General features: G+C 55.5%; 2 protein-coding genes across 2 annotated transcripts in view; one reads left to right on the top strand and one right to left on the bottom strand.

The window, feature by feature from the left end:
• Nucleotides 1–267: 267 nt before the first annotated feature.
• Nucleotides 268–4,892, bottom strand: MMGT1 (membrane magnesium transporter 1). Its single transcript, XM_068151765.1, has 4 exons — nt 4,779–4,892; nt 3,775–3,827; nt 2,322–2,425; nt 268–791 (listed from the first exon to the last, which is right to left on the bottom strand). The coding sequence occupies exons 1-4, from the start codon at nt 4,858–4,860 to the stop codon at nt 629–631; spliced, it is 402 nt and encodes a 133-aa protein (XP_068007866.1). The 5' UTR covers nt 4,861–4,892; the 3' UTR covers nt 268–628.
• Nucleotides 4,893–6,855: 1,963 nt separating this feature from the next.
• SLC9A6 (solute carrier family 9 member A6) overlaps nt 6,856–21,491 on the top strand; it is a 43,108-nt gene continuing 28,472 nt past the window's right edge. The window contains 6 exon segments of the mRNA XM_068151767.1: nt 6,856–7,117; nt 16,458–16,528; nt 16,531–16,659; nt 17,769–17,846; nt 18,942–19,018; nt 20,914–21,026. Coding sequence (XP_068007868.1) covers nt 6,856–7,117; nt 16,458–16,528; nt 16,531–16,659; nt 17,769–17,846; nt 18,942–19,018; nt 20,914–21,026 — 730 coding nt within the window.

Genomic DNA, 21,491 nt, shown 5'->3' on the forward strand with positions numbered 1-21,491 from the left:
GGAAAAAAAAAAGAGAGAAAGAGAGCAAGCAACCTTTTGGCCTTGCTGTGCCTGCAACCCTGCAGCTCTCCTGGGCACCCTAGGCAGAGGAGACACCGCCCCTTGCTTGTGCTGCTCAGCGATGCGACGCACCCGGCGGTGCCTCGGCGAGGGAGCGCCACGAACCGTAGTGCAAATAAATAGCCCTCCCAAACATTCCACCTTGTCAAAGGACATGGACTGCAGTTAAGAACCAAAAAAAAAAAATCAGCTTTTTTTCCCCCCCCCCCTTTTCCCTCCCCCCCTTTTTTTTGGGTGTTTTGGGAACTGAAGTCGAGTCAGCCGCTTTGACAAACGAACTGACGGCGGGGTACTTCTGACACCCCAGTTTGCCAATCCGCCACTGGGGCCCTCCCTCTTCCACCAACAGTGGTGTACAAAGTAGGTCCCTCCTTAGTTTATATATATATATATATATATTTATACATATATATATATATATAAAACTCTCTAAAGTCTGGAAGATCAATATAAATACTGCTCCAGAAATGCAATAAGAAAAGAAACAGTGTTGACATCCCCGACTTGGATATTACAGCTCAGTCTCCTCCTCCTCCTCCTGGGTGCTTTCTGCTCCTCTGGAAAAGTCTTAGCGGCGCAGAGGTTCGAGCTTCCGGAACTTCAGCGCCGAGCTGGATGCCAAAGCATCTTGGTTTGAAGAAGAATTCGCTGTGTCTGGAGACTGGAACAAGACTCTGCCGCGGTGGTTAAAGACGTAGAAGGACGGGTGGTTCCGTAAGGTGTCGAAGGTCCTGCGGGAGACAGGAGACAGCAAACGCAAGGACAAGGTTAACGGAGCCAGAGCAGGGTCAGGGTTGGAAGGGGCATCAAGGATCAGCCAGTTCCAACTCCCCTGCCATGGCCAGGGACACCTCACACTACAGCAGGTTGCTCACAGCCACATCCAGCCTGGCTGCCAAAACCTCCAGGCAGGAGGCTTCCACCACCTCCCTGGGCAACCTGTGCCAGGCTCTCACCACCCTCATGGGCAACAACTTCTTCCTAACATCCAATCTCAATCTACCCACTTCTAGTTTTGCTTCATCCCCCTGAGTCCGAGAAAGTTCTTCCCAGAGAGAGTTGTTAGCCATTGGAATGTGCTGCCCAGGGAGGTGGTGGAGTCCCCATCCCTGGAGGGGGTCAAGAGGGGATTGGATGTGGCACTTGGTGCCATGGTCTAGTCATGAGGTCTGTGGTGACAGGTTGGACTTGATGATCTTTGAGGTCTCTTCCAACCTTGGTGATACTGTGATACTCCCTGACACCCTCAAAAGTCCCTCCCCAGCCTTCCTGTAGCCCCCTTCAGATACTGGAAGGCCACAATGAGGTCTCCTTGGAGCCTTTTCTTCTCCAGACTGCACAACCCCAACTCCCTCAATCTGTCCTCACAGGAGAGGAGCTCCAGCTCTCTGCTCATCCTCATGGCCCTTCTCTGGGTCAGGTTCCAGCATGTCCAGATTCCTCCTGTAATAGAGGCTCCAGAACTGGACACAGTGCTCCAGGTGGGGTCTCACCAGAACAGAGACTCTTGAGCTTGAGAAGATTCACGCATAGGGGTTTAGAAGAGTCAAGCCTAGGGTTTAGGCATGGAAATACAAGTTTGGAATCCCAAACTCGCTCACTTTAGAGGTTTCCTAAGCCAAAGCACAGAGAACATACAAAGCCCAGGGTGGAAAATGGCAGATGCTGAATATACAGAAGTTGAGCAGCCTGCAAACCTCCCCTTCCTTCCCTGAGCTCTGGGGCATGCAGAGGGACCAGCCTTACTCCAGCTCTCGCTTGTCCTAACACCTTGACAAGCTTTCCTTCAGCTTTCCATCCCTTTCTGTGTCTGAGGTCAGGGGGTTCAGGTAAATGCCATGAAATACAACAATGACAAGTGCCTTGTATAGGTCAGTGTGAGATTCAAATGCAGTCCAGTGTGAGAGTCAAACAACTCAGACTCTTGCAAAGAAGCCAAGACAAAGAGAGGGTGAGCCAGGCACGCTGCCCCGTGCTCCATAAGACCATCTCCTGACAGCAGTTGGTAACTGCTGAGCTCTTACTTCCCAGCTAGGTATTTCATTCCTCTACCAACACTGCAGAGCAGGAGTTTAGATGAGGAAAAGCAAGAATTTCATTCACTCTGCTGTCCAGCTCTGAAGTTCAGGACACTGTTGGTCTTCCCAGGTGTGACACTCTCAGCCTCCCTGCCTGCAACATGCATTTAAGAGCTGAGCTGAAGAGTGAGCTACAGAGGGGAGCAGACAGAGGTGTTTAGGACAAGAAGAAGTAAAACATACTTATTCTTTAGTTCTGAAGTGGCATCCATGTCTTTGAATTCTCCTGCAATATGTACTATCCCATAGCAGGTAGCTGCAAAGGCTAAGAGAGTCTGAAGGACTATCTGTAAGAGAGGGAAGCACAGGACAACAGACACATTACTGCAGAGTTACCACAAGAGCTCATCTTCCAAGCAGTGTCCAGTGACAGCAAGTGTTTACAGAGTGGGGGCAGCTCAGCACCAGGGAAACTGAGGCATGAGAAGATCACAGAATGCCAGGTTGGAAGGAAGCTCAAGGAGCATCTGCTCCAACCTTTACAGTGAGGTTGAAATGAGCTGGCCCAGCACACTGCCAAGCTGTCTTCAAACTGCCCGATGTAGGAGACTGCACTGCTGCCCTTGGGAGATGATGCCAGTGCCTGACTGTTCTCATGAGGAAACACTTTCTTCTGGAGTCCAATGGGATCTCCCCAGCAGTAACTCGTCCCCACCACCCCTTGTCTGTTCCATGGCACCCCCTGTACAAAGGGAGTCTCCATCCTCCTGGTAGCCACCCTTCATGTACTGGTACATGGTGATAAGGTCTCCTCTAGCCTTCTCTTCTCCAGGCTGAACAACCCCAGCTCTCTCAGCCTTTTCCCACATGGCAGGGCTGCCAGCCCTCTGATCACTCTCCTGGCTCTTGTCTGGGCCACAAGGTTAAGTGCCCTGCCTACTGAGCACGGCCAGAGGACGGCTGAGCTGAGCAGAGCTTCAGCTGCCTGACACCCTGGGTTGTCCTGGATGCACTGAACTGACTCACACAGCTCCTCAGCAAGATCCTTAGGGTTCTTCTGCACCTCAGGATCTAATGCTCTCCCCAAAGAATGAGCTGGCTGCCACCACACCCTGTGCAGCAGTGGCCCTGCTTCTTGTGGGAGTTTGATCTCCTCACCTTGCTGATTAAGCAAACCAAAAGAAAAACCCCAAGAGGAAATAACTGGAAGTGGAATTTTACCACCACCACCAAAAAAATGTTCCAAATACATCATGCAAATTGCAACCCCAACCCTCCACCCACTCCTGAAGCACACTGTGCTGGGATCAAATGGGCATGCAGCCACTCTGGGTAAACAAATGTCAGCCAACAAAAGCCAGAGGGAGGAGGATGTTTATGCTGCAAAGGAGGAGGTGAATGCAAAAATCCCCTGTGCTATGTTCAGGGAACTCCTGGCCAAGATGCTTCAGGGTAGCTCTAAAGAAGGAGAGGGAGCTTTTGGACCTGGGGTTTGTTCTCTCTGACAGATCTGACACAGTGCAGGAAGCTGGGAGAGCAAATGCAGGTACTTTTGAGAGAGGGAGCTCCAATTAAAGTGCAATTAAAAAGCCACTTCACCCTTTGTTCTCGCCTATCACATAAAAATGGAAGTGAGAAAGACCAAGCTACCCAGACAGCATCACACCTTTCAAAGGCTGCAAGAGCTTGAACTTACATCTATGGGCAACGTTTCATCTTCCTTTTCTGTTAATCTCATGTAAGAACGATCTACAAAACAGAAAGACACACAGGCATCAAACACTGGCACCAGCAAACACACAGAGCAGCAGGGCAGAAACCCCACAAGAGCTGGCTGTAGGTCTCAGGCAGACACCAGACCCAACCATCCCCAGGCAGCTGGTCTTGCTTTGAGACTCTGCTCCCCCTGAATACAGCTGATCCCAACACCCCACTGAACTGACATGGGACTTCCCTGTGACCCTTCATTGCACTGCAAAACTCTAGCACAGTTGTTTCTTCTAGAATCGTAGCATGATTCTGGTTGGGAAACCCCCCTGAGATCCAACCATTCCCTAATTGTACTAAGGCTGGTGCTAAACCACGTCCCTCAGCACCACATCTCTGCTTCTCTGAAACACTTTCACGGATGGGAACCCAACCATCTCCCCGGGGGAGCCCGTTCCAGCGTCTGAGAATCCTTTCAGGGAAGAAGTTTCTTTTCACACCCAACCGAAATCTCCTCTGGTGCAACTTGAGGACGCTTCTTCCCGTCCTGTCACTTCTCACTAGGGAGGATCGTCCCTGGCGCCTGGGCGATGGTTGCGAGGAGGGCAGATGCAAGCAATGAAGCCGCGCTGCAGCGACAGGCACCCTCCCGCCCTCTCCCCGCTCCCTGCCCCGGCTGCCGCGGCGCCTGCCCGGGGCGAGCCCCGCTCTCCTCCCGCAGAGTTCCCGGCGAGCACCGACTCCGCTCTCTCCGCAGCGCGGCTCTCAAGGGCGGCAGCGCCCCAGCCGGCCTGCTCGGCGGCGCCGCGGGGCCCCCCCGCGGGCACGGTGATGATGATGCCGATGCCGCCGCGGCCCGGGCCGCTCCCCGCCCCGGAGCTCCTCCGGCGGCCGGGCGAGGGCGACGGGGCCCGGCAGGCCTCCCCGCGCCGCAGCCCCCTCCCTCAATCGATGCCGCCGATGCAGGCCAGCCCCCGCCGCCCGCTCACTCACGCTGCGCCGCCGAGAAGGCCGCGTGGGCCAGGGCGAAAAGGCCGAGCCCCACCAGCCCCTTCCACACCGAGGCGGCCGCCATCGCTGCTGCCGCCGCCGCCACCGCCAGGGGCGCCCGCAGCCCGCGGCGCCTGCTGATGGCGTCACGCAGGGGCGGGGCTTCCGGGGCGGGGCCGCGCCGTCGCTTTCCCGCGCGGGGCCGCGCCGTCGCTTTCCCGCGCGGGGCCGGGGCCGTGGAAGGCGCCCCGCGGGTAGGAGGGGGAGCGGTGGCAGGGATGCGCCCGTCGGGCAAATGAGAGGCAAGCGAGCCGCAGGGCCGGGCCAGGAGGGTGGCCTCATGGCTGAGCACTCTTATGGCTGAGCACAGAGTGCGGGGCCACAGGAGCCCGCGGCAGTTCCCACGTTCCATGTGGGTAACCTCAAAGCTTTGAAGCTCCCATGCAAGAGCAGTGGTGCCAAGGGGTGCGCGCCCCGACTCCCGACTGAGCAAGGCATGGGGCACAGCACGGAAACCCGGCTGTGCTGCAGGGACAAGCATCCTCGCTCCTCCATGCCACCTAAGGCACAAAGATCACAATATCTTTGTGGTTGGAAAAGACCATTAAGATCATTGAGTCCAACCATTCCCTAACTCTGCCATGGCTGGTGCTAAACCACGGCCCTTAGCACCACGGCTCTGCCTCTCTGAAACAGCTCCACGGATGGGGATCCAACCACCTCCCTTGGGAACACTGCTGTCAAAATGTATCAGAATCCTTTACAGGGAAGAAGTTTCTTTCAATGCCAAAGTGCACAAAGGCAATTAGATTCTGCAATCACCTTTAAGATGATCGCTGTGGTATTTACTGCAGCCCTTGCCCCATCCACTGCACAAATCCTCTCTCATTTCTTGGTAAAGTGCGTGAGAAGTTTAGACTTGATCCCACCTCAGGGCTGACCGCAGTTCCTGGCACTATCCACACGCTTTGGCACGGTGTGAAGGCAACATTGTCCTCCCGGTTTCTTCCCAGCTCCAGCCCCGGGGGTGCAGTGTAGGCTGCTGCTGCCCCCCAGGAGCCTGGGACAGGGGCAACACACCCCTCCACAGCATCCCACCCCCATCATCACCAACTGCTCCCGTGCATGGCTGTACAAAACCTTTTACTTCCATTAAGTCTGCTGTTTGGTCTTTTTCCCTCTTGCAAACCTCCTTTGACCCTGGCCGTCCTTCCATCATTGGGAACTTCTTTTGCACCCTTGAAAGCTGCTTGCCCCTCTTCAACCCTCTTGCAAACCTTGTGTCCACTTCTGGGCTCCCCAGTTGAAGAGAGAGAGGGAACTACTGAAGAGAGTCCAGTGGAGGCTAAAAGGTGCTGAGGGGACTGGAGCACCTCCATGAAGAGGACAGGCTGAGAGACGTGGGGCTGTTTAGCCTGGAGAAGAGCAGCCTGAGTGGGACTCTCCCCAGTGCTGATCAATAGCTAAAGAGTGGCAGGCAAGAGAGTAGGGCTGGGCTCTTTTCGCTGGCACCCAGTGACAGGACAAGGGGCAACGGACGCAAACTGGAACTCAGGTTTCACTTGAACTGAAGGAGAAACTTCTTTGCCGTGCGGGTGCTGGAGCCCTGGAGCAGGCTGCCCAAAGAGGCTGTGGAATCTCCTCCTCTGGAGACTTTCCAAACCCACCTGGATATGATCCTGGGCAACCTGCTGTGGGTGACCCTGCTCCAGCAGAGGGGCTGGACTGGAGGAGCCTTCCAACCCCCACCACGCTGGGATCCTGTAATCTCTGCTCGCTTTCAACTCACTTTCCCTCTTCCCAGCTTCCAGACACCGCCTTCGCACCCCGCATCGTCCCCCCCGGGCCTTCGCTGGCTGAAAACGTACCCCCAGCCCCTCTCCCCGCCGCACTTTCTCCCCCAGACTCTTTTCCCCTGCCGCACCCTCCCCTCGAGTCCCACTCCCCTGCCCGGCGGCGCCCGTCCCCGCCCCGGCCCGTTGCTATCCGGGCTCCCGGCAGCTCCTGTCCCCGCCCCGCGGCGCCTGCGCCCAGCACCGCTTCCTGGTGGTGGCGGCGGGGCCGAGCCGGTGCCGGAGCGATGGCGGGGCCGGTGCTGGCGGTGCTGGCCGGGCTGTGGGCGCCGGGGGCGGCGGCGGGCGGGGAGGTGGTGGCGGCGCGTCCCGGGGCGCTGGAGGAGGAGATCGTGTCGGAGAAGGCGGCGGAGGAGAGCCACCGGCAGGACAGCGCCAACCTGCTCGTCTTCATCCTGCTGCTTACCCTCACCATCCTCACCATCTGGCTCTTCAAGCACCGCCGTGCCCGCTTCCTCCATGAGACCGGCCTGGCCATGATCTACGGTGAGGGGCACCCCCACGCACCGCACCTCCCACCCCCGGCACCCTCGCCGTGGGCAGTGCCGCCCTTGTCCTGCCCTGGGCACCGGCACCCCATCCTAGCCGCCCTCGGCTCTGCACTCGGCCGGCTGGTGCGCCCGGGTTGGTGCCTGACCGCCTGCTTCGGTGTCACCACCCGCCCAGGACCGGCTGCCCCGCCGCTGCCTGGCGGCCCCCTGCCCGCGGGCTGTGACGGGGCAGGTTGCGTGGGTGGCAGTGTGTGCCAAGGGGTGCCACGGGGACATGCTGCATCCCCTCCCGGTCCCACTGGCACAGCTGGGCTGCGTGTCCCATACCGGCTCTCCCCATCCCCAGCCATGCCTGGGTGTCGCTGGGAGGAGGCTGGGTTGGTTTCCAATCCCGAGATAAGAAGGGCTCTTGAGGGTGGAGTTACTCCCAAATCTCCAGCAGTGGGGATCTAGTTGGCTTTTCTCGGGTGGCCCGGTGGGGCAGCTGCAGCACAGGTAAAGATGGTGGGATTGGGGCTACCACATGCCAAGGGGCATTGAAACTGTCACCAAGCACCAGCAAGTCCCAGTTCCCTCCTCTGGGGCTGAGAGTGGGGACTTGCACTGGTCAGAAGCCTTGTGTCCTGCAGGCTGGGGCCAGAGGTTGTGTTCTCACCCTACAGAGCTCCTGAATGTCCAGAAGCTGTCCATGAAGAATGGAGAGGCAGCCTAGGGAGATCCTTGCACCTTTTGCCATGTTTAGGGACCCACAGGGCCAGCAGCTTATGTCATGCTGCTCAGGAACCTATGCACACAAGCTCCTACTTTTGGGGTTCCTCCTCCTGCTGTGACAGGACCTCTTGATGAGATGCCCTGCTTGAGTTTGCACAAGAAGTGGAGCAAGGCTATGGGTCGAGGTTTTGGGTTTGTAGCTGGTGGCCTGTGATTTCCTGAGGTGATGTGTCCTCTGAAGTGGCCTGAACCACTGTATGGAGATGCCATATGTGGCTCTGCCTGGGTTGTCTAGCATGGCTTGGAGTTCAACCAAAGTAGGACTGGGAGTTGTGGTGGGGGGAGTGATTAACACAACCATGGATCCTTATCTAGGCAAGATGTGTTGAGTTTAGCCTGGAAAAGGTGTCTTCTGCTTAGTGCCGTGGTCTCTTCACAGTGCTGGGTCTCTCAGTGCTGGGTCTCTCCTCAGTGCCGTGGTCTCTTCACAGTGCTGGGTCTCTCAGTGCTGGGTCTCTCAGTGCTGGGTCTCTCCTCAGTGCCATGGTCTCTTCACAGTGCTGGGTCTCTCAGTGCTGGGTCTCTCCTCGGTGCTGAGGTCTCTCCTCAGTACCATGGTCTCTCCATGGTGCCGTGGTCTCTCCATGGTGCCATGGTCTCTCCTCAGTGCTGTGGTCTCTCCTCAGTGCCGTGGTCTCTCCACGGTGCCGTGGTCTCTCCATGTGCCATGTTCTCTCCTCAGTGCTGTGCTCTCTCCACGGTGCTGTGGTGTCTCCTCAGTGCTGTGGTCTCTTCACAGTGCTGGGTCTCTCAGTGCTGGGTCTCTCCTCAGTGCTGTGGTCTCTCCTCAGTGCTGGGTCTCTCCTCGGTGCCGTGGTCTCTCCTCAGTGCCGTGGTCTCTCCTCAGTGCCGTGGTCTCCCCACAGTGCCGTGGTCTCCCCACGGTGCCGTGGTCTCTCCATGGTGCTGTGGTCTCTCCATGGTGCCGTGGTGTCTCCTCGGTGCTGTGGTCTCTCCTGGGTGCCGTGGTCTCTCCTCAGTGCTGGGTCTCTCCTCAGTGCTGTGCTCTCTCCTCAGTGCTGGGTCTCTCCTCAGTGCTGGGTCTCTCCTCGGTGCTGTGGTCTCTCCTCGGTGCTGTGCCCTCTCCTCAGTGCTGTGTCTCTCCTCAGTGCTGTGTCTCTCCTCAGTGCCATGGTGTCTCCTCAGTGCCGTGGTGTCTCCTCAGTGCCGTGGTCTCTCCTCAGTGCTGTGTCTCTCCTCAGTGCTGTGCTCTCTCCTCAGTGCCTCAGTGCTGTGTCTCTCCTCAGTGCTGTGCTCTCTCCTCAGTGCTGTGTCTCTCCTCAGTGCTGTGTCTCTCCTCAGTGCTGTGTCTCTCCTCAGTGCTGTCTCTCTCCTCAGTGCTGTGCTCTCTCCTCAGTGCCTCAGTGCTGTGTCTCTCCTCAGTGCTGTTCTCTCTTCTCAGTGCCGTGCTCCCTCTTCAGCGCTGTCTTTGCCCTTGCTAGGTTTGGATGATGTGTGACCAAGCTTGGTTGGTGCAGCTCCGTGGCCGAGTCCTCTGCCCAGCAGAAAGCTTTGCTCTGATGGCTGTGGCTGGACCCATTTGTGCTGTTGACTTTTGAGATCTTAAGATCCTGAGTTTCAGTTAATTGCAAGCATCCTTCCAAAGGAATAAAAAAAGGAGGAGTGGAGACGTTTGTGTCAGCCCAGAGGCACAAAATACTGGTCTGTCATTTCTGATTCCTGCAAGCCACCACTGAGGCAGGTGCAGGCACTGCTGGCCTCCTGCCCGGGGCAGGGGTGGTCCCCTCCCTGGGATGGGAGCTGTGCTGTGCTGTGCTTCCAGCACAGAAGCTTTTCTTTCTCCTGCTGCCCTGGAGCTCACCGACACGTGGGCTTTCTGTTCCTTTCATGCTTTTCAACTTGCCCTTAACCTGTTCTTTGAATCCTGCAGTTTTCTTTTGCTTGGCCCTCTCTTCTCCCTGACCCACCTGAGTGCTGCCCTTGTTCTCAGAAGACAACCCCAGGTCATTTCAGTCTGCTGCCTATCTGTAAGAGGCATCTTTTCTGTCTGCTCTTTGGCAGGCTCTGCTTAGAGAACCGCTGGCGAAATCGGTCACGTCACCTGCCTGCTCATGCAGAAAATCCCCAGGTTTTCCCAGCTTCTCAGCCTGTGACAGCTGCCACAGGGAAAGGGATGGGTGATTTCCCAAGGAGTGGAGAGATGCTGTTGGTTTACAGCAGCCACTTCAAAGCTGCAGGGAGCAGAGCAGGTGCCACTTCTGCTTCCCTGTCCTCGCCCCGCTGTGATGCTTTGCTTTCAGCCCGGGGGAAGTCCACTGAAAATGTGGAAGTGCTGCAGTGGGCAGGCTGCCAAACAGACCCTGAAATCTGGGCAAGAAGAGTGATTTGTAAAAGCTTGTCTTTTTCTGATTCCAAAAAAAAACCCAAACCAACCAAACAACTAAGTCAAAGCAAACTTTTGCCTACATCTTTTCTAGCTGAAATACACCAGAGTTTCCTTGGTGTCTGTTTTTCCTCCTGTTCCTCTAAGTTTTATAAGCTCTTGCTCCAAGTGGATTTGGATCTTGCTGTCAGCTCAGAGCTGGGCAGAAGGCTGGAATCATTTCACAGTGATGCAAAACAGGTGGTTAGTAGCCCCTGAGCTTCATTGCAGTGTTCAAAATGAGGTCCCCACATCTGAGGTACTCAATGTTCAGGATGATGAAGTATCATAGTATCATAGAATCAGTCAGGGTTGGAAGGGACCACAAGGATCATGTAGTTCCAGCCCCCCTGCCATGGGCAGGGACACCCCACACTAGATCAGCCTGGCCAGAGCCTCAGCCAGCCTGGGCTTAAACACCTCCAGGGACAGGGCCCCAACCACCTCCCTGCACAACCCATCCCAGGGCTTCACCACTCTCATGGGGAAGAACTTCCTCCTCACCTCCAGCCTGAATCTCCCCACCTCCAGCTTCATTCCATTCCCCCTAGTCCTATCACTCCCTGAGATCCTGAGCAGTCCCTCCCCATCCTTCTTGTAGCCTCCTTCAGATACTGGAAGGCCACAATGAGGTCACCTGGGAGCCTTCTCTTCTCCAGACTGAACAGCCCCAAGCTGAACCATTTTGTTTCAGTTCTTCTTGAGTCTCATGGTGGTAGTGGCAGGAACCTCTCTAGAAGCTTAGCCTCCTTCTACATGTTTCCACTTGGCCCCCTGGATTGCCTGTGTCTAAATTGCTTGGGTTTGGAATGTCTTCAGTTGCAGTCTACCTTTCTCTCTCCTTTTTGGTGTCCAGGTGAATGCTTGCCTGGGGATCCTGTGTGCTCCCACTGCTGCAGAGTGCCTGGCTGGTAACAGATTAGTCTGCGTTTAAAACCTGGCCTCGGAAATGCTCAACAGCACCTGAGAAAAAAAAGCCAAGACAGAAAAAGCCCATGGGCTTCTGTTCTTTTTAATGAAGTTGGGGCAGATGTAATGAAAATAACTCCTGCACTTTGCATGAAAGAACTCAATTAATTTCCCAGCTTTGCCCGTAGCTTCTCCGCCGGTTGCAGCTTTGGGCTGGCGGCTTCCTCGGTGTCAGGTTCCTTCTGCCCTGCTCCCTCCCAGGCCTCTCTTTTGTCAGACTTGGGGCTGCAGCAGCACGTCGATACTGGCAGAGCAGCTCACCAGTTGCAGCTACAGCAACCCTTCGAGCTCCAGGAGAGTCTGAGCCGTGAGAGACCTGGGGCTGGTTGGCCTGGGGAAGAGCAGGCTGAGGGGAGATCTTCTTCATAAATACCTGAAGGGTGGGCATCAAAAAGAAGGGGCCAGGCTCTTTGCAGTGCTGTCCTGTGGTAGGATGTGGGTCAAAGGACACAAACTTGGCACTCAGGAAGTTCCCCCCTCAACATGAGGAAAAACTTCTTTGCTGTAAGGGTGCTGGAGCCATGGAGCAGGCTGCCCAGGGAACTCGTGGAGTCTCTTTCCCTGGAGGCATTCAAGACCCACCTGGATGTGATCCTGTGTGACCTGCCCTAGGTGATCCTGCTTTGGCAGGGAGGTTGGACTCAATGATCTCTCAAGCTCTCTTCCAACCCTTAACATTCTTTGATTCTATGAGACTGTCAGAAGCAGGACCTAATCCTGCTTCTAATCCTATCCTATCCTATCCTATCCTATCCTATCCTATCCTATCCTATCCTATCCTATCCTATCCTATCCTATCCTATCCTATCCTATCCTATCCTATCCTATCCTGCATGGTCCCCCTGAGCTTGGTTGAAGTAGCCTGGGCTCAGGGCCAGTTTTAGTGTCTGAAAACCTCTGGCATCTGAGTTGGGTTTGCCCCAAGAGCCTCCAGCGAGCATCATTCTCCCTAGTATTAGGTGCTAGAATGAGAGGAAATGGCCTGAAGCTGTGCCTGGAGAGGTTTAGGTTGGAGAGTTGGAGTAGGAAAAGTGCCTTTGTTGTCAGAGTGGTCAGGGATTGGCACAGGCTGCCCAGGGAGGTGGTGGAGTCCCCATCCCTGGAGGTGTTCAAGAAATGTGTGGCCATGGCACTTCAGGATGTGGTTTAATGCTCCAGGTGGTGTTGGGTTAAGGGTTTGACTCGATGATCTCAGTGGACATTTCCAACCTTCATGATTCTCTGGGTGGGGAGGACTGATTAGAGCTCCACTGTTGGGCAGGAGGGGCTGGTGGTGTGTGGGGGGGGTCATCTTAATGTTGGCAGAGTAATTGGCAGAAGAATTGGCTTTAAACAGAGCAGCACCATGTGCTCCCTGGAGGTAACTGATGGTTCTGTGTGTTGGGAGCCACTGGTGCCAGGCTGGCTGCTTCACATTCAGTGCCCAGGAGGGGCATGTGTGGATGTGTAGTTGCCCATGGTTGTCTTTTCCCACATGGGTTTGGAGAGTGTGTTACAGGGCATGATAAAGTGCTTGGGATTTGGAGCCTGAAGCACAGTGGGCTTGGCAGATACTGCAGGTTAACCTCCTTTTTCCCTTATCCCATTCCTGGCCAGAGTGGGAAGTTGGCTCCGTGGGGCTGGGAACAGCTGCGTGGGGAAGCGAGACAGCGAGGACAAGCAGGGCTGCTGCCAGCTGCAGTGCTGCTTTGGGACAGGGATTAAGAGTGGAGAGGTGAGTCAGGATCCCTTCTGAATTCCCAGCAGCCATGTCCTGCCCTTGCTCTGTCCCTCTCTCCTCCTGCCAGCCTCTCATGTCAGAGTGCTGAGCCTGGGCACTACAGAGGTCGCTGGACGGGTTTCCACCCGAGCAAAGGCAGGCAGGTGCTCCTGCAGGTTTCTGAGGCCTGCATGAAGCTCTAGAAAAATCAAAGGTATTGAAAAAGCCACCCCAGGTAGCTCTGGAGGGCTGCAGTGTGGTGTGCCTGGTGCTGCCAGCTCTGGGGGAGTGGAGGAGCAGTTGCAGGGGTAGAGGGTAAATGAGCTCTCCAGTAACTCTCTGGTCAGAAGCAGGTGTGAATAACCCTTGGAAGCTTGCTTTATCCCAGTGAAGTTTTGGCCCTCTCCCATGGTCATCACAGAATCAGAGATTCACAGAATGCGTCAGGTTGGAAGGAGGTCATCTTGTCCAACCCCCCTGCAGTAAGCAGGGACATCTCCAGCTAGATCAGGTTGCACAGGGCCCCCTCAGGTTTGACCTTGAATGTCTCCAGGGATGGGGCCTCCACCACATCATCCTCTGGGTGAGAGGAAAGCTGGATGTTTTGTCCCAGTGGTGCCATGCATCCCCCTGCCATGTGCTCATGTAAATACATGCTGTGGCATCTTGATGCCTTGACATCCTTGCCTTCATTTCCATGCTTGTATTTCTGGAGCACTGGAAAGTCACAGGAGCTAAGAAGCTAGCAGGAAAGTAAGCCAGATGATTCCTCTTTGGTTCCCCCTGTTAGTGATGCTGCTGTGAGAGCAGCTCTCAGATGCTCTCAGTGTGGTGTTGCCTGAAGCAGCTCTCCTAGCTGGAGTTGACCATGCCTAGTTGTGCTGCTGCTGTCAGGGTGATTCTGCACCAACAGTGCAATGCAGGACAGAGCCCACAGCACTGGCGTTGGAAAGCCAAGCAAGGCTCTGAACAGGCTGCCTGGGGGGGTGGTGGAGTCACCATCCCTGGAGGTGTTCAGAAAATGGGTAGACAAGGCACCTGGGGGACATGGTCTAGTGGTCATGGAGGTGTTGGGTAGAAGGCTGGACTTGATCTCAGAGGTCTTTTCCAACCTTAATGGTTCTGTGGTTGCATGATTCTCCGTGGTGAGCACGCCTCTGTGTGTGTGGCTTAAAGGCACTGGGACCTTTGTGAGAGCACCTCAGGCGTGCTGCAGGAGTGCCATCTTAGAGCAGGGCCTGGGTTTGGGGGGCAGCTCCTGGGCCTGTCAGCCTGCACCTCAAGGTGGGCCATCTTCGGTGCTGCTGTGATGGCTTAGCAGTGGGGAGTCTCCTTGCAGCCGGTTCTGCCTCTGTTCATGGCCTGGATGTGTGCTCAGGTGGCCCTGCTGTGCATGGACATCCCCTGGCGTGGGAGATGGGAGCTTCACCGCTGTCAAAATGAGCAAATCTTATCCTGGAAAGTTTCTCATGGGCAGAGAAGACAGAAACCAGGCAGTAGGTTTGGAACTGGCTGCAGGAGGTGTAGAATGCACCAGGAATGCACCAGGAATGCACCATGGGCTCCTGCCCAGCTGTGGCAAAGCTCATAGCCAGGCTCTGTGCCCATGAGATGGTGATGGAGGAAGTGTTTGTTGTTCCCTTTGGTTGGGTGGTGCCCTGCCTGTAGGAGAGCACAGAGCCAGGCCTTAATTAAGGCAGCAGTAAAGCAACAGGAGTGTCCTGGGAGGCAAATGGAGAAGACTTCCAAGCCTTGCAGTCTCCCTTTAGCTCCCACGTGCCTGAAAGCTTTTCATAAAGCTGTGGTTCGGAGGTGGGGTTAAGACCCAGGGTTTCTGTGGCCACCCAGATCAAGGAGTTTCCAAACCCTGTTGTGCTGAAGGCTACATGGAAAGGTGTCTTGTGGGACATCCCTCCTCCCCAGCCTGCAGATGTCAGGAAGCTCTGCCAGGAGAGCGCTCGGCACACGGTGCGGGTCAGGAGGAGCCGGAGGAGCCAGCGCCGTGTGAGTGCTGTTGATCTGGATGTGAAGCCTCAGAGGGCAGCTCCTCAGCTCTGCTGCCAACCACAAGTGCCATAAAATTGCTGACTTGCAAGTGAAGCCCACGAACTCCTGCGCAGCAGCGGAGCTGGCAGCAGCGTTGGCTCACGGGGCTGCCCTGAGCCTGCTGCTGCGGAGTTGGAGCTTTGCAGAGGCTGAGGAGCAGACCTGAGGGGCCAGCATGGTTCTCCTCCCGCTCTGCTCTGCCCTAGAGAAGAGGAGGCTCAGGGGAGACCTTATTGCCATCTACAACTACCTGAAGGGAAGGGAGGTTGTAGACCAGATGGGGGTTGGTCTCTTCTCCCAGGCAACCTGTGGCAGAACAAGAGGACACAGTCTCAAGCTGTGCCAGGGGAGATCAAGGCTTGATCTTAGGAAGAAATTCTTCACAGAAAGAGAGGTTGCCCTTTGGGATGGGCTGCCCAGGGAGGTGGTGGGGTTGACATCCCCTGGAGGTATTTAAGAAAAGCCTGGATGAGGCACTAGGTGCCATGGTCTAATTAATTAGCTAGGGTTGGGGAGTTCAGTTGGACTTCGTGATTTTGGAGGTCTCTTCCAGCCTGGTTGGTTCTGTGATTCTGTGTCCAGTTCTGGGCTGCCCAGTTCAAGAGGGACAGGGGGACTGCAGAGAGAGTCCAGCAGAGGGTTATGAGGATGATGAAGGGACTGGAAGGCTCTGCATGAGCATGGTGTGTTTGCAGGGCTGATGGGAGGGTGTGGAAGGCTTAATATTGTGTGGGCAGTTTTTTGGGTGGAGGTGGGACTCAGTCAGTGAGCAGAGGTCAGGAATCCTGGCATGCCTAATGCTGCATCCATGCTCCATGTCCTGAGTGGGCTCAAAAAGATGTGTATCCATCAGGTCAAGGGAGGGGATTCTGGCCCCCCTGCTCTGCTTTGGTGAGACCCCACCTGCAGTACTGTGTCCACTTCTGGAGCCCCCAGTGCAAGGAGGATCTGGATCTGTTGGAGAGGCTCCGGAGGAGGCTGCAAAGATGATCAGAGGGCTGGAGCACTTCTCCTGTAGGGACAGGCTGAGGGAGTTGGGGGCTGTTCAGCCTGGAGAAGAGAAGGCTCTGGGGAGACCATAGAGCTGCCTTGCAGTGCCCAAAGGGAGCTAGAGGAGAGCCCTTGCATAAGGACCTGTGGTGATGGGACAAGGGGCAATGATTTGAAAACCGAGCAGGGCAAATGGAGGTTGAACCTGAGGAAGAAGTTGTTTGCTGTGGAGGTGGTGAGAGGCTGGAACAGGCCGCTCAGAGAAGCTGTGGATGCTTCATTCCCCGGAGGCGTTCCAGGCCAGCTTGGACGAGGCCTTGGGCAGCCCGGTCGGGTGGGGAGGTGTGCCTGCCCCTGGCGGTGGGGGCCGGAGCCGGATGGCGCTGACGGGTCCCTTCCGGCCCGAGGCACCCTGCGGGCCGGTGCGAGCCAGAGAGCTCGGCCGGGCTCCGCTCACCGGCACGTGTCCCCTGCAGGCGTCCCTGGTCGGCGTCGTCCTGCGCTTACGGCATCCACGTCCCCCCAGCGACGTCAACAACGTGACGCTGAGCTGGCCAGGCGCAGGGCAGCCCCCGCCACGCTGCTGGTCAACGTCAGCGGCAAGTACTACGAGTACACCCTCAAGGGCGAGATCAGCGCCCACGAGCTCAACAACGTCCAGGACAACGAGATGCTCAGAAAGGTGAGGCCCCCTCCCCTCCCCTCCCCTCCCCTCCCCTCCCCCTCCCCTCCCCTCCCCCTCCCCTCCCCTCCCCTCCCCTCCCCCTCCCCTCCCCTCCCCTCCCCTCCCCTCCCCTCCCCTCCCCTCCCCCTCCCCCTCCCCTCCCCTTCCCTTCCCTTCCCCTTCCCTTCCCTTCCCCTTCCCTTCCCTTCCCCTTCCCTTCCCTTCCCTTCCCTTCCCTTCCCTTCCCTTCCCTTCCCTTCCCTTCCTTCCCTTCCCTTCCCTTCCCTTCCCTTCCCTTCCCCTTCCCTTCCCTTCCCTTCCCTTCCCCTCCCTCTCCCTCCCCTCCCCCTCCCCCTCCCCCTCCCCTCCCCTCCCTCTCTCCTCCCCTTTTCTTTTTCCTTTCCTTTCCTTTCCTTTCCCTTTCCTTTCCTTTCCTTTCCTTTCCTTTTCCTTTTCCCTTTTCCTTTCCTTTCCTTTCCTTTCCTTTCCTTTCCTTTCCTTTCCTTTCCTTTCCTTTCCTTTCCTTTCCTTTCCTTTCCCTTTTCCCTTTTCCCTTTTCCCCTTTTCCCTTTTCCCTTTTCCCTTTTCCCTTTTCCCCTTTTCCTTTTCCCTTCCTTTTCTTTTCCTTTCCTTTTTCTCTCCCCTTCCCTTTCCCTTTCCCCCTTTTCCTTTCTCTGTTTGGTCCAGTGTGATCAGCTATACATTACTGGCACAGGTTGCCCAGGGAGACTATAGATCCTGCCTCCCTGGAGGTGTTCAAGGCCAGCTTGGCTGAGGCCTTGAGCAGCCTGGGCTGGTGGGAGGTGTCCCCTGCCCATGGCAGGGGGGTTGGAACTGGATGAGCTTGAAGGTCCCTTCCAACCCAGACCATTCTGTGAGCAGATTCTGTGACTCTCTGAATGGAATGAAACTCTAGCTTCAGCTGATCTCAGTGGAAGCTCCTTAAACTCTGACCTGTGTCTCCAAAAGATCCCAGACAGATCCTCAGTATTGTCCCCAAGAGCATTGCCTCTGGTGGGTGCCCCCCCCCCAGGTGTTTTGTGTGACCTTTCTGTTTGTGTTTTGTCTGGCAGGCTCTCAGAAGCCCTTGTACTGACTCCTGTCTTCCTTTCTGTGTTTCTCCCCAGGTGACTTTTGATCCTGAAGTATTTTTCAACATTTTGCTTCCTCCAATTATCTTTTATGCAGGCTACAGCTTGAAAAGGGTACGTGCAGGGCCTGCATTTGGAGTTCCTCTCCCTCCAGAGTGTTTGTCATACTTGAGGGTGCTTCAGTGCTGGCTCAGCAGGCCAGGGCTGCAGAGCTGGGAATGGTTTTGCTCAGCACACTTGGGACTGAAGGAAAGCAGGGCTGAGTATGCCCCTGTCAGTCTCATCCATCCCTCTGCCCTGAGGAGGGTCAGCAGCTTCCAGCATGGGGTTGTGAAGGGCTGGGAAGGGTCAGCAGCTTCCAGCATGGGGTTGTGCAGGGCTGGTAAGGGGTCAGCAGCTTCCAGCATGGGTTTGTGCAGGGCTGGTAAGGGTCAGCAGCTTCCAGCATGGGTTTGTGCAGGGCTGGTAAGGGTCAGCAGCTTCCAGCATGGGGTTGTGCAGTGCTGGTAAGGGTCAGCAGCTTCCAGCATGGGTTTGTGCAGGGCTGGGAAGGGTCAGCAGCTTCCAGCATGGGTTTGTGCAGGGCTGGGAAGGGTCAGCAGCTTCCAGCATGGGTTTGTGCAGGGCTGGGAAGGGTCAGCAGCTTCCAGCATGGGTTTGTGCAGGGCTGGTTGAGGTCAGCTGGGCCATTTGATCTTGAAGGTCTCTTCCAACCTGGTCTGGTCTATTCTATTCTATTCTATTCTATTCTATTCTATTCTATTCTATTCTATTCTATTCTATTCTATTCTATTCTATTCTATTTCAGCCATCCTTGCTTTGGAAGCACAGGGGAGGGTGGGAAGCTTTTAGAAAGCAGCAGCCCTCTGCCACGCTGATAGGGAAGGAGAGGAAAGTGATCAGGTTTAGCTTGTGGGAGAAGGAAGAAGGAATGCTGCTGAGTTGGGAAATCAGTTCCCAGGGCTTGGAACAGCACCTCATGAGGTGCACAGGTAGCAGAAAATGTCCTGTTCATGTTTATTTATGCTGCATGCACTTGTGCTGGGCACTGTTCAGCCATGCTTGCCCACTGGTGGTGTCTGAGCTGGCTCCAAATACCCTCAGACACTCTGTGGCTGCCTGTGCAGGCTTGAAAGAAGTTGTTAGCAAATTATAATTCAGGGTTTGTTGGGTTTTGGGTTGTTCTTTTTTTCTCTCTCCTCTTTCTAGAGGCACTTCTTCAGAAACCTGGGCTCCATCCTAGCATATGCCTTTCTTGGCACTGCAATTTCCTGCCTGGTCATTGGGTGAGTAGCTGGAGCTGGTCTGCTTCTTCCATGGGGTTCTGAGCTGTGCTCTGAACCTGCAGCTGTGGCTGCTCACCCCAGCCCTAAAAGATCTCACAGGCTCTTTGGTGCAGCTGCTTGGCAGCAGCAAATAATACTGTTTACTATCCAAGCTTCTGCTGTGTGGACAGGGTGAAGGCTGTCTGACTGCATAGTGCTTTCTCAGCATCCCAGACAGAATAGTTCAGTACATAGCAGGGAAAGTTTCACTCTTCTCTGAAGGCTGACATGATAAAATAGGCTGCAAAAGAAGGGATTTAGAGTGGAGATTTGGATGAGATTCTTTAGAGTGAGGGGAGGGAAACACTGGCAGAGGTTGCCCAGGGAGGCTGTGGATGTCCCCTCCCTGGAGGTGTTCAAGGCCAGCTTGGATGAGGCCTTGAGCAACCTGGGCTGGTGGGAGGTGTCCCTGCCCATGGCAGGGGGTTTGGAACTGGATGATCTTTAAGGTCCCTTCCAATCCAAGCCATTGTATGACTCCATGGAAACAGTCAGTAGCTTCAAGTGGTTGAAAGCACAGCCCTGACAAGTGTGAGACACAGGAGCAGAGGGCAGGATCCTGTCCTTACAGCTTGCTTCCACATTATCTGCCCACATGTGCAGAGGGAGCTGGATGGTTCCCACTCTGAACTGCAGCACACAGGCTGCTGTAGAGTGTTTTCCACTGGAGGGTCCAAGTGGATTCAAGCAAACTCAGCATCCCCATTATCTGTTCCTCAATGCAACTTTGATCCCTTCCTAGGTCGGGCCAAGGTCATGCCACTGAAAGGTGTTAATGGAAAAAGTGAACACTGCAGGGGGATCAGGAGCCCCCAGGAGCCTGGCTGCTGCTTTTCTTTAGCCACAAGCCTGATCTCTCATTTGCCTCCCAGGCTGTGACCCCAGGGTTTCACCAAGCTCAGCTCACACAGTACAGCTCTTTGGTATTCTGGTGTCTGGACAGGCTGGAGAGTGGGGCAGAGGGAACCTCATGGAGATCAGTAAGGGCAAGTGTAGAGTCCTGCACCTGGGGAGGAACAACCTCCTGCACCAGGACAAGTTCCCCATGAGCCAGCAGTGTGCCCTCATGGCCAGTGGTCTCCTGGGGTGCAGCAAAGAAGAGTGTGGCTAGCAGGTTGAAGGAGGTTCTCCTGCTCCTCTGCTCTGCCCTGGTGAGGCCACGTCTGGAGTATTGTGTCCAGTTCTGGTCTCCTCCAGTTCAAGAGGGACAGGGATCTGCTGGAGAGTGTCCAATGGAGGCTACAGGGATGATTAAGGAACTGGAACATCTGTCTGATGAGGAAAGGATGAGATACCTGGGACTGTTTGGCCTTCAGAAGAGCAGCCTGAGAGGGGATCTGATCAATGCTGATCAATAGCTAAAGGGTGGAGTCAAGAGGGTGGGGCTGGGCTCTTTTCAGTGGTGCCCAGTGACAGGAGAAGGGCTAACAGGCACAAACTACAGCACAGGAAGCTTCACTTGACCTTAAGGAGAAACTTCTTTGCTGTGAGGGTGCTGGATCCTGGAGCAGGCTGCTCAGAGGGGTTGTGGAGTCTCCTTCTCTGGAGACTTTCCAAACCTGTCTGGATGTGTTCCTGTGTGACCTGCCCTAGATGATCCTGCTTTGGCAGGGGGGTTGGACTGGCTGATCTCTAGAGGTCCTTTCCAAACCCACCTGGGCACACTGCTGTGCAGCCTGCTGTGGGTGACGCCGCTCTGGCAGGGTGGGGTTGGGCTCGATGATCTGTAGAGGTCCCTTCCAACCCTCACCACACTGTGGTTGATAACTTCAGGGGTTAATGCAGTGGGCTGGAGCCCATTTGAATGTCACTTTGGTGCACTGCAAAGATGAGTAACTGCCACTTCTGCTCCCCAGCTCTGTGGTGTACGGCTGCGTGGCGCTGATGAAAGTCACTGGGCAGCTGGGGGGAGACTTCTACTTCACTGACTGCCTCCTGTTCGGTGCCATTGTGTCAGCTACTGACCCAGGTATGCTGCATGGGTTTTTCCCTCCCCCCCTCATTTTACAAACATTTTGATCTGTTTTGGGTGGTGGTGAAGAGGGCAAGAAAATCCCCTGCAAGTCCAAGCAAGCTGCTGTAGTGTGAGGTGTCCCTGCCCGTGGCAGGGGGCTTGGAACTGGCTGATCCTTGAGGTCCCTTCCAACCCTGACAATTCTGTGGTGCTGTGATTCCCTCCTTCTGAATTTTGGAGTTCAGTGTAGCTGTAAGATTCTCAGAGGTCCAATCTGTCTCCATGCCTTTTGACCCCCCCCCCCCCCCCCCAGTTGCCATGTAAGAGCCCTTCCAAGCCTTTGCTTACCCTGAATCATTGTTTGCAGTGAAGTCTCAGTAATATCCCCCTTGACTTTGCTGGGGGATGGGGCATGGAGTTCAGTTTGTCTGCAAGATTCTCAGGGGTCCAATCTGTCTCCATGCCTTTTGATTCCCCCCT

The sequence above is a fragment of the Melanerpes formicivorus genome, unplaced genomic scaffold (genome assembly GCF_026170545.1).
Source record: "Melanerpes formicivorus ecotype bairdi unplaced genomic scaffold, bMelFor1.0.p_v2 SCAF_22, whole genome shotgun sequence".
Classification (NCBI taxonomy): Eukaryota; Metazoa; Chordata; class Aves; order Piciformes; family Picidae; genus Melanerpes; species Melanerpes formicivorus.